At 38.5% G+C, this 12,072-nt stretch overlaps 1 protein-coding gene across 2 annotated transcripts; it reads left to right on the top strand.

Moving 5' to 3' along the window:
- Window positions 1–1,568: 1,568 nt before the first annotated feature.
- On the top strand, window positions 1,569–10,002 carry LOC137729839 (magnesium transporter MRS2-3-like). 2 transcript variants are annotated; one of them, XM_068468883.1, is made up of 6 exons: window positions 1,569–2,226; window positions 7,707–7,919; window positions 8,017–8,145; window positions 8,317–8,480; window positions 8,566–8,794; window positions 9,260–10,002. In XM_068468883.1, the coding sequence occupies exons 1-6, from the start codon at window positions 1,774–1,776 to the stop codon at window positions 9,545–9,547; spliced, it is 1,476 nt and encodes a 491-aa protein (XP_068324984.1). In that variant the 5' UTR covers window positions 1,569–1,773; the 3' UTR covers window positions 9,548–10,002. The 2 variants fall into 2 exon arrangements, with proteins under 2 accessions (XP_068324984.1, XP_068324983.1); XM_068468882.1 differs by having other exon boundaries at window positions 7,704–7,919.
- Window positions 10,003–12,072: the final 2,070 nt, after the last annotated feature.

Genomic DNA, 12,072 nt, shown 5'->3' with positions numbered 1-12,072 from the left:
AACTAGAGAAATGTTCTCTTAACTTTAACCCAATTGTAGCAATGGTCATTCCTACATAACTTGTTTTGACAAAAATTTTAACGTAGTTGACGAAAATGACTATAATTACACACTTTGACGAGTTGAGAGACCCTAATTATATAAATGGTTATTCCAACATAACTTATTTTAACAAAATTTTGACGAAATTGATGAATAAGACTATAGCTACACATTTTGATAAGTTGAGAGACCAATGATAATAAATTTTTAGTTGATGGATCATTACTCTAATTTAATTAAAATTGAAGAACAATTGCTACAATTTACTCTGTTAGTAATAAAGTCACCTTTCAACAAAAAAAAAAGTCTTTCAGCTAGCGGCACAGCTCATTGACTAGCCGAAGTTGGCTTTGTATTTTTATTATAATTTTTGTTCGAGTAACTTCTTGTACTGTTTAATTTTATCAATAAAGCTATCATTTAGCCTTAAAATAAATATTTTCTTCTAATGAAATTTTATGTTTGACAAAACAATAAGAAAGAATACAAACAGAAACGACTTCAATAACTCACAAATCTCTGAACCTCAAATTAAAAATAATCTAAACACCGACAGACCATTTTAAGCATATTTGGAAGCTGTCATTGGATCTATTTTGCCCTAAAATTATGGTTACCAGCAAGTTTGGTATAGATTTGTTCATCAGTTGTGCGTTGTGGTGGTTCACATGATCGCAATAACGACATCAACATGTTAGATGATCGCAATAGCGAGATTAATATGTAGGAACGTAGTCTGAGCTATGCTTAGTTTTCAGTACCAAATCACATTTGTTTTGGTCATACCTCATTCAAATCCCTCCCCAGAATGCCTTTTCTAAATGTTTTCATTTTTTCTAGCATTATATTTGAATCAGAGAAATAAACTTATAATTTTGATAAAAATCAAAATTTATAAATTGACATACACTAATTCTTTCGTTTAGATTCATAAATATAGAAAATTTAGAATTTCTGTGTGGGAAAAAAACTTGCAATTTCTAATTTTAAATTTCATATAAATAAGTGTCATTTCTAAATTTCCATGAGTGAGAATTTAAAAATAACAAATTATGTTTCAACTTCCATTGTTCTTTTAGGATAATCAAACAAGAAAATTCATAAATTTTAGACAATAAAATTATGTCATTCCAACTTTCTCATCCGAACAGGGTGTAACTTTATTTGTATCGTCGATTTGAAGAACTTAGCGTGATTTCCCATTTATTATTGGCCAAATTTGTCTGATGACAACTCGTAGGCCCTATTACGTGACTCTTTTTTATTATCATGCTATTCATACTATGTTTTTGTAGGTGGCATGATGTGGATAGCCACATTATTTAAATTAATCAGATTTTTTAATTTAGTTCATTATTTAATAAACTAATAATTAAGAAAAACTAGTTAATTAAATGATGATTATGGTATACGGTGAGTCTTTCTCCTTTATTTTCTTGAATTTTACAAATTTTTCAAATGATATGATTGTCTACGTCAGGTGCTATAATATAAAAATATAATATAAATAGAATTAGTGTATGATACCTCACTGTATTTTGGGCTCACTGCAAAATCTCTCCCTCAGTTGAGTCTGGGATGTTAATCTTGTCTACCATCCCTGATCTCATCTTTAATTCTTTATGACAAAATTAGAGCAAAACTTGAACACAGCAAATCATCCCAGCTCTTACAAAACAGAGAGGGATTCAGGAGAGGTTGACCTGCAAATCCCAATTCCCAACCGCCGTGATGAGAATCCCTCATCCGAATCACCACCCATCCAAGTCGGCCACAGCCCCAGCGGAGGACGACTCTGACCCAATCCGACCCATAATGCCCGGCCTCGGCATGTCGGTGGCCGGCGGGCTGCGGAAGAAGGGGCTTGGCGTGAGGCCATGGCTGCTTCTGGACTCCAGCGGGCAAGCCCAGGTTGTAGAGGCCGGCAAGCACGCCATCATGCGGCGGACCGGTCTACCCGCTCGGGACCTTCGTATCCTGGATCCGCTTCTTTCGTACCCGTCTACGGTGCTGGGTCGAGAGCGAGCTATCGTGATCAACTTGGAGCACATCAAGGCCGTCGTCACCGCCCATGAGGTCCTGCTGCTCAATTCCCGAGACCCGTCTGTCACACCATTTATTGAGGAGCTTCAGCGGCGGCTTTTGCGCCACCACCAAGCCACCACCAAACCCGTGAAAATCCAGGTTCCAAAAAGTTTAAATATTTCGTCTAATGGCCATTGTTTATGATTGCAATTGTGATTTCTAGTATTGAGCTGTGTTGTTTGTTGAGTTTGCTGCAGCGAAAACAGCAGCTTGCTGCTGGTGTAAATCACAGGAAATAAAACACAAGTAAACAGAAATTAAAAGTGAACAAAAAGACGCCAGAATTTTGTGGAAAAAGCCCTCCGATGTGAAGGGAAAAACCACAGGACAAGGTCCAAAATACGTCCACTATTGGAATGGGATTACAAACACTAAACTCTCTAAACTTTAGAGGCTGACTAACTCAACAGCACGCACACACTCTTGGATGAACTCACTAATTTTTCTGTTACACTCACACTTTGTAGAAGAGCTACAGGCTAAAAGCATATATATATTATATTCATAATCAACTCCCTTCTAGAAAACTATGGAAGGGGATAGACAAAGCAATCAATATTGAGCTGCTTTACATTTACTCAGTTCTTGAAACTGGAAAAACCTTTCTTTGTCCAAGGATTTTGCTTCTTAGACAGCTGTGCATTAAAGATGGGCATTTAATTTCATGAGGAGGGAATTCTAACAATCTCCCCCTTCCCGACTCATGTCGAAGAAATGTAGACCTCCTGATGTTGTGCACCGCTCATGTTTTCCTTTAGGAAGAGCTTTCGTCAACATATCATACTTGTTGCCGTTGGTATGAACTTTGTCCAGCTGCAACAATTTTTTCTCAAGCACATCTTGAATCCAATGGTACTTGATATCAATGTGTTTAGACTTATAGTGAAAACTTGGATTCTTACTGAGATGGATGGCACTTTGATTGTCGCAGTAGACGACAAACTTTTTCTGGTGAAGACCAAGTTCTTTGAAATATCTCTTCAACCACAACATCTCCTTGCAACATTCTATAATGGCAATGTACTCTACCTTTGCAATTTAGATTGCCAAGACACTGCTCCCCCTGCAAAAGTAAATAAATAGCCTGAACCCCTGCAAAAGTAAATAAATAGCCTGAAGTTGATCTTTTCGTGTCTCTGTCTCCCGCCAAATCTGCATCCGTGAAGCCTTCAAGAACAGGCTTATTATTTCCAAAACACAAACATAACTTTGAAGTACCTCTAAGGTACCTTAGAATCCATTTAACTGCTGCCCAATGCTCCTTCCCAGGATTTGCAAGAAACCTGCTCACCACTCCTACTGCATAGGCAAGGTCTGGCCTAGTGCAAACCATTGCGTACATTAAACTTCCTACGGCTGAAGCATAGGGAATTTTCATCATTTCTTCCATTTCTTCCATTGTTGAAGGGCATTGGCTGTTGCTTAGCTTGAAGTGAGCAGCAAATGGACAGCTTACAGACTTGGCTTTGTCCATGTTGAACCTTTCAAGTACTTTCTCAATATATCTTTCTTGAGACAACCACAATTTGCCTTCTTTCTTGTCTCGAGAGATTTGCATGCCAAGAATTTGTTTCACAGGTTCCAAATCCTTCATATCAAAGGATTTGCTTAACTTCTTCTTCAACTTGTCAATCTTACCAGCATCCAGACCAACAATTAACATATCGTCCACATATAGAAGCAATATAATGAAATCCTTACTGGAAGATTTTTGAATGAACACACAATGATCAGAAGCTGTCTTCTTGAACCTATTATCAACCATGAAGGACTCAAATTTCTTGTACCATTGTCTTGGAGCTTGTTCAAGTCCATATAGACTCTTTTTCAGCTTGCAGACCATATGCTCCTTCCCTTTAATTTTAAAACCTTCCGGCTGCTCCATATAAATATCTTCATGCAAATCACCATGTAGAAAGGCTGTTTTGACATCTAATTGCTCAATCTCCACATTCATGCTTGTTGCCAATCCCAGAACAACACGAATTGAAGTCATTTTCACAACCGGCGAGAATATCTCATCAAAATCAATGCCTTTCTTCTATGCATACCCCTTCACAACCAATCTCGCTTTGTACCTTGGTTTTGAGTTTTCAGTTTCTTTTAGCTTGAAAACCCATTTGTTTGGAAGAACTTTCTTTCCCTTTGGTCTTTCCACCAAATCATACATATGATTCTTATACAAGGAATTCATCTCCTCTTGCATAGCTTTCAACCATTCTTCTTTGTGAACATCAAACTGCACTTCTTGGAAGCATTCGGGTTCGCCACCATCTGTAAGTAGGACATATTCGTGTGGCGAATATTTCACGGATGGTACACATTGTCTTCTGGACCTTCTTAACTCCATATCTTGTTCACGCGTGGGTTGTTCTTCTTGACTCTTTTCGATATTAAAATCTACCGTTGCATTTTCTTGGCCATCATGATTATCATCTGTAATTTCTGGTTCAGCTCCCCCTTCAACATCGTGAGCTACAACAGGAGAAATTGGATCGAAATGAATCAGACTATCAAAATAAGGCTGATCACATTTTACATTCTTCTCAAAATCTTCAATTGTTTGGTCTTCAAAGAAAACCACATCTCGACTTCGAACCACTTTCTTGCTTACAGGATCCCACAATTTGTAGCCAAAATTTTCATCTTCATAACCCAAGAATACACATTGCTTGGCCTTGTCATCAAGCCTTGATCTCTCTTCCTTGGTTATATGCACAGATGCTCTGCAACCGTAATGTCTTCAAGTGTCCATATGAGACACCTTTCTTACTCCATTCCTTCTCTGGAACATCTCCATTTAAGGGTGATGAAGGAGACAAATTAATGAAATAACATGATGTTCTCATCGCCTACCCCCAAAAAGTTTTGGGCAATTTCGCATGAGACAACAAACATCTTATTTTTTCCACAATGGTGTGATTCATCCTTTCTGCAACACCATTGTGTTGTGGAGTTCTCAAAACAAATTGCTCATGTCTAATGCCATGCATTTTACAGTACTCAACAAATGGTCCCAAGTACTCACTACCATTGTCGGTGCGAATGCATTTCAGTTTCACTCCTGTCTCTTTTTCCACCATATAGCATGAAAGCTTTTAAATGTTGACAGCACCTGGTCTTTTATTTTTAAAGCATATGCCCAAACTTTTCTTGAATGATCATTTATGAAAGTGACAAAATAAGAAGCACCACCCAAGGATTTAACTTTCAATGGCCCACACACATCCGAATAAACCATGTCTAAAATATTTGATTTTCTTTCATGATTTCTTTGAAAAGAAACTCTATGCTGCTTGCCAATTAAACAATGAATGCAGCTGTTTATGTGTGTACCTTTAATTTCAGGGAGGATTTCTTTCTTTGCAAGAATTTGCAAACCCTTCTCACTCATATGACCCAGCCGCTTGTGCCATAGATCGATCGAAGCATCCTTTTCCATTGCATTTAGCTCCCCCTTCCATGGTTGAGCATGGGTTCTATATAGAGTGCAGCATTTTCTTCCACTTGCAATTACAAGGGATCCCTTTTTGAGCTTCCATCTCCTATTTGAAAACTTATTCTTGTATCCGGCATCATCCAGCTTTCCGACAGAATTTAAATTTAGGTGTAGGTCTGGCACATGTCTAACGTCATTGAGCATGAGTTTACTGCCACGATCAGTTTCTAGATTCACTTCACCAGCCTTATATGATGAAAAAAATGCCTTGTTTGAAGTAGCATGAAAGGAGGCTCAGGAGTCTATTGTCCAAGTGGTATCTTCATAAGACATATTCAAGCATGATTTTTCACACTTCGAGAGAACAATAATATCATCGTCTGAGGATATAGCAGCAGTATCTTTCTTTTCTTGTTTTTCTTCATTTTCTTCTCCTTCTTGAATTTTCTGCATTCTCTTCTGTAGTGACCTTTTAAACGACAATAATGACATACAACATCCTTTCTTGGCCTTGATTTGCTTCTTGACCTCCCATGAGACTGAGGATAAGCACTTCTATTTTTATTCCTCCCCCTCTTTTCTACAAGCAAAGCTTATGAGCAGGAAGAATCTGTGGATTTTCTTCTCGTTTCTTCGTTCAGCAAACTAGCAGTGACTTGATTCATGGACAAGACTCCATCTGGAGCAAAGTTGATCACAGAAATGGCCAAGGTTTCCCAACTGTTTGGAAGAGAACTGAGAAGCAAGAGAGCTTGTAGTTCATCATCCAACACCATATTCATTGAAGAGAGCTGATTGACGATGTTTTGCATCCCGTTCAAGTGTTCGTTGACGGAGGTGCCATCTTTGAACTTTAAATTGACAAGTTTTTTCATCAACAAAACTTTGTTGCCCGCTGTCTTTCTTTTGTATAAGTTTTCAAGCTTCTTCCACAACGAAAGTGCGTCAGTCTCCTTCGAAATGTGATGATACACACTATCATCAAGCCATTGCCTGATAACTCCAATGGTTCTTTGGTTTTGTTTCTTCCATTCCTCATCGGACATTTTTTCTCGCTTGTCACCTTCAATTGGACCGAACATATCCTTGCAATGCAGTAAGTCCTCCATTTTTTATTTCCAAATAATGCAGTTTCTTCCATTTAGGCTCACCATTCGATTTGTGTGGACATCCATGATCTACAAGGCAACCTGGCTCTGATACCAATTGTTGAGTTTGCTGCAGCGAAAACAGCAGCTTGCTGCTGGTGTAAATCACAGGAAATAAAACACAAGTAAACAGAAATTAAAAGTGAACAAAAAGACACCAGAATTTTGTGGAAAAAAACCCTCCGATGTGAAGGGAAAAACCACAAGACAAAGTCCACGTCCACTATTTGAATGGGATTACAAATACTAATCTCTCTAAACTTCAGAGGCTGACTAACTCAAGAACACGCACACACTCTTGGATGAACTCACTATTTTTCTATTACACTCACACTCTGTGGAAGAGCTACAAGCTAAAAACATATATATATTCATGATCAACTCCCTTATAGAAAACTATGGAAGGGGATAGACAAAGCAATCAATATTGGGCTGCTTTACATTTACTCAGTTCTTGAAACTGGAAAAACCTTTCTTTGTCCAAGGATTTTGCTTCTTAGACAGCTGCGCATTAAAGATGAGCATTTAATTTCATGAGGAGGGAATTCTAACATTGTTAATTGTGATTATTGTGGCCACTTAGTACTACAGTTTGGTGGTATTCGTTAAGTGAGAGGTCTTAGATTCAATTCTTGCCAAAGGCTAATTTGAACCACATTATTGCTAACCCATTATGAGGCTAAACACACCCTCTCCCCCTTAGTACAGATAATATTTTTTGTTAAAAAAAAAAAAGCTTTGTTGTTGATTGTGGTGTTATTTAATTAAGGTTCTAAAAAACACTAGGCGCTAGTCGAGCGGTGGGCAGGAGCCTAACGCCTAGGCGGCTAGGGGCCTAGGCAGATTTATGTAAATTTATTGTATATCTTGTAAATAACGATTTGCACTAAGTCGCGGTAGGCCTTCACCGCCTAACCCTTAGGCCGATTTTTAGAACACTGTATTTAATTGTGATTTTGTCATTGTTTTGTGTTGTTAATTTTGGGTAGGAGAAGGAGGGCAATGACAATGAATCGAATTGGTATGAAATGGAAGAAGCAGAGGCAGATGCACAAGTGAGAAGAGCTGCTGGTGGAAATGGGGAAGGTGGGGCAACAGAGAAGCAAGGTCTGGAGGAGAATCGTGATGGTTTTAAGGTTCTGCCTTTTGAGTTTGTTGCATTGGAGGCATGCCTTGAGGCTGCTTGCAGTGTCTTAGAGAATGAAGTAAGTGAATACCATATTCCGGATTAGATTGCCTCATTCAATAATTCATTCCATTATGTGTAACTTGTTTTCCTTGTTTATGCAAATTTGAGAACAGGCAAAAACATTGGAGCAAGAAGCTCATCCAGCTTTAGATAAGCTCACTTCAAAGATTAGTACTCTCAATTTGGAACGCGTGCGCCAAATCAAGAGTCGCTTGGTTGCAATTACCGGCCGTGTTCAGAAGGTTAGCATAGCATTTGATAATCCATACCCTTTCCTTTCACGGCAAAGATTAAATGGAGATCTTCCTTCGTAGAGGCTTGTGGTTGTAAAGTTACATTTCTGATGACATGATTAACCAATGGATAAACTAGATGGCTTTCTCAGTGCTAAATTTGTCATGTATTACTTCTAGGTGAGGGATGAACTAGAACACTTGCTTGATGATGATGAAGATATGGCTGAAATGTATCTAACTGACAAGTTGGTTCAGCAACATCTTGAAAATTCGTCCACTTCGTCCTTGGGTGAGAGAGATGACATGGATCCTGAAGCTCCAGGATCAGACATGGATGACAGGCAGGGGAACTTAAAATCTCATTCTCATTTTAATTAATAGCCATGTCAGTTCTTCAGTCGTAACTTTCCTGTTGTACTGTATCAGGGGTCCCACTGAAATCTCAATGGAAGCTGGTGGGGACCACTTCAATTTTGAAGGTGATCCTCAAAACACTGATGACCCCCGGCATCAATTTCTTAGAAGGGACAGCCTTGGGACCGCTACTAGCTCCACGCATAGTGCTGTAGGAAAGGAACTCGATGTAGAAGAGCTTGAAATGCTTTTGGAGGCATATTTTGTGCAAATTGATGGTACACTGAACAAGCTATCCACGGTATGCAAGTACATTTTACCTTTCAATTTTGTTCGGTGCAAATATTTTGAAGTGAACATAATTTAAAATGGAGAGCGGTTCTATAACTTCTATTGCTCTAGAAGAAAGTGGGATGTCACAAAAACTTATATACGAGGAAACTAATATAAAGTTATGTTGCTTTGTTTAAAACATGTAACCGGATCTTTTTATAAAGTCTTCATTCAGTTCTTGGAAAAAAACACGTGTTGCTTTCATTGCCAATTTCCATTACTACTCTCCAAAATCCTGGACCAAAATTTCCTTTTCCCGACATCCTATCCTTCTTTCATATCATAACTACATAGTATAAAATTTATGCATTCATCTTTATATGTGGAATTTGCTCCTCTTATCATCAATGAATCACTTCATTCTTGTTTAGATGTGTAACATTACTGTTTTTATTTCATGTATATTTATTGTATATTGATTGTTCCTTGGCAGCTGAGGGAGTACGTTGACGACACAGAGGATTACATCAACATAATGTTGGATGACAAACAGAACAATCTCCTCCAAATGGGGGTCATGTTGACAACAGCAACCCTGGCTGTGAGTAGCTTTGTTGTTGTAGCTGGTGTCATGGGCATGAACATCCATATTGACCTATTTGATGAAGAAAAAGCAGGGATGCCACAATTCCTGTGGACAGTTGGTGGCGGTACTGCCGGGACCATATTCCTATATGTGACTGCTATCGGATGGTGCAAGCATAAGCGCTTGCTGGAGTAGTGAGGCCTGGCAGTTTATCATCAAGAACGCACCTAAAACTGAAGTGTGTGCTGCCTCTGGTAGATGTACTTCGGCTAGACAAACACGACTGTGTACAGCTTCTTCGCTTACCCTATGTAATGCAAATATGCATGCAATAAATATCATCATTTTCATTGTACTTTATGTTTGTAAGAGAATAATGTTTCAGGGTGTAGAGATCCAAAAGGTGCGATCCCTCCTATCATCTGGATTACTAGTCGAGGAAACGTTAGCTGGAAAGAAGATTGGGGTCAAAGTTTGAGGAATCTTAGGCGACCTGAATTGGCAGAACTCGAGTCACAATGCATCCGGTATGCCATTGTGAGTTTTGCATGTATATATGTAAAAACTTGAATGTGGCCGGAGTTTCGTCTTACTGTGTTGGTGTTCAACAGTTGTACGTGTAATGGAGAAAGGCGAATGTTCCTATGGAATTTATCTTTTTTTTTTCTCTATACAACGATATATTTTAAATTACGGGGAGGGGGGAGTTCGGGTAAATCTTACAATAGGCAACCTAATTTGATATCGAATTCGTCATCTACGAGATTCAGACATAAGACCTTTCATTTGCAAGTAAAGGAGAATACTATCAAATCATTGTACTGAGTTTGGAGTGAGGATTGGAGATCATGAAGTACCAAAGAGCGGCTGCTTTCACTACCAAGGATCTATCTTGCAAAAGAAAGAAGAGTTGGATGGAGACCTCAGCCATAGAATACAAGTTGGATGGATGAAGTGGAAGAGTGCATCCGGCGTGTTGTGTGACCGTCGTATGCTATTGAAGCTTAGGGGGAAATTTTATAGGATGGCAATAAAGTCAGCAATGCTTTATGGCACGGAATGTTGGGTAGTGAAGCATCAACACGTACATAAAATGGGTGTAGCGAAGATGAGAATGCTTCGTTGAATGTGTGGGCACACGAGAAAGGATAACATTAGGAATGAAGATATCTGAGGTAAAGTAGGAGTAGCTGAAATTGAAGGAAAGATGAGAGAAAATCGGTTACGGTAGTTTGGACATATGAAACGAAGGCTTACAGACGTTGCGGTTAGAAAATGCAATTACTGGACAGAGGTTCAAGGTCGAAGGGGTAAAGGAAAACTTAGGAAGACTTTGGAAGAAACTTTAAGAAAAGACTTGGGGCGTGTTTACTAATCCGTAATCAAATTGAGAGGAATAGAATTAAGGAGGAATTGGATTGAAGAGGAATTTAAATGAGGTGGAACTAGAATTAGATTTCTGTTAGAGTTGTTTACTAAAACTATTTGGAATCGGAATAAGAAAGACATTAATCTATATAAACTGTTTACTGATTCTTATGAATCGGAATGAAAACTAATATGATTACTAAAATACCCTTAGTTAAACTAATCTATTTTATATGCTAATTATTTTTAATAAAACTTTTAATCTTTCATTTTTTTTTTTTTTTTTTTTTTTGATGAAAAAGGGCCAAAACCCATCATTTTTTTTTTATTTTTAGTATAGAGAACAAATTTCTTTTTTCTTTTTTAGTAAAAGTTATTTATTCTTCATTTTTCCTTTTTTTTTTTATTTTTTGGTGTGACCCTCTCTCTCTCCCTCTCTTCCCCATCTTTTTGCCGACCCACCCCCTTTCTAAAATTTATCCCATCTTTCTCTACTGCCTACATGCTACCCTCCCACCCCATTCTAAAATTTCCCCCTTTTTCTCTGCTGCAAATCCACTTCACCTTTGCGAAGAACCTTTCATGCTCCCTCCCTCCATATCCCAGCCTTTATTTTTTACCCCTTTTTCTCTGTTGCAGATTCACCCCACCTTTGCGGTTAAAGAAAATGACAACATACCAACGGGAAAGGAGTCATTTCCAAATGCTTTTTTACAAATGGGCAATGCCTCATGGGCAAGCTGTTCAGCTTCTTCATCTCGTTCCAAATGGTTGAGTGTAACGGTGAGGTGCAACGTTGGGAACGAAGATGCAGGGGTGTTTTGGGATATCAAAAGAAGTACAAGGGCAGTTTGGGAAGAAAATTTTGATTGCTGATGGTCCCTTTCTTCTGGAATTCAATTACCATTTATTTCTTGGTAATTGGATTCTGGATATATCCGGAATTGAAATCCCCATTTTGGGTGGACCCCACATAAAATCTGATTCCCCAATTGCTAGTAAACAGCAGAATGCTTCGGGAGGAATTCAATTTTGTTTCTCTCCATTCCACTTCCGATTGGTAAAGAAGCCATTAGAGTACTTGGATCTAATAGAAGACGTGGCACAGAACCGAGCGGAATGGCGTTTTAGGATTCATACAGCCGACCCCACTTAGTGGGAAAAGGCTTTGTTGTTGTTGTTGTTGTTGCTCGACTCCTTAGACCTACTCCAACACTTCGAGTAAAACTTAAATTTTAGGTTCTAAACATACCCTAACTTGCTCTAAGTCTCCAACCATTGGGTCAACTATGAGTTTTAACTCGAAACTCATTTCTAGGGCAAATTTAGCTCAAAATTCCCCTCCATCCAGG

This window comes from Pyrus communis, chromosome 3 (assembly GCF_963583255.1).
Source record: "Pyrus communis chromosome 3, drPyrComm1.1, whole genome shotgun sequence".
Lineage (NCBI taxonomy): Eukaryota > Viridiplantae > Streptophyta > Magnoliopsida > Rosales > Rosaceae > Pyrus > Pyrus communis.
The sequence above is the reverse complement of the archived record's forward strand: the minus strand, read 5'-3'. Positions and strand labels throughout refer to the sequence as shown.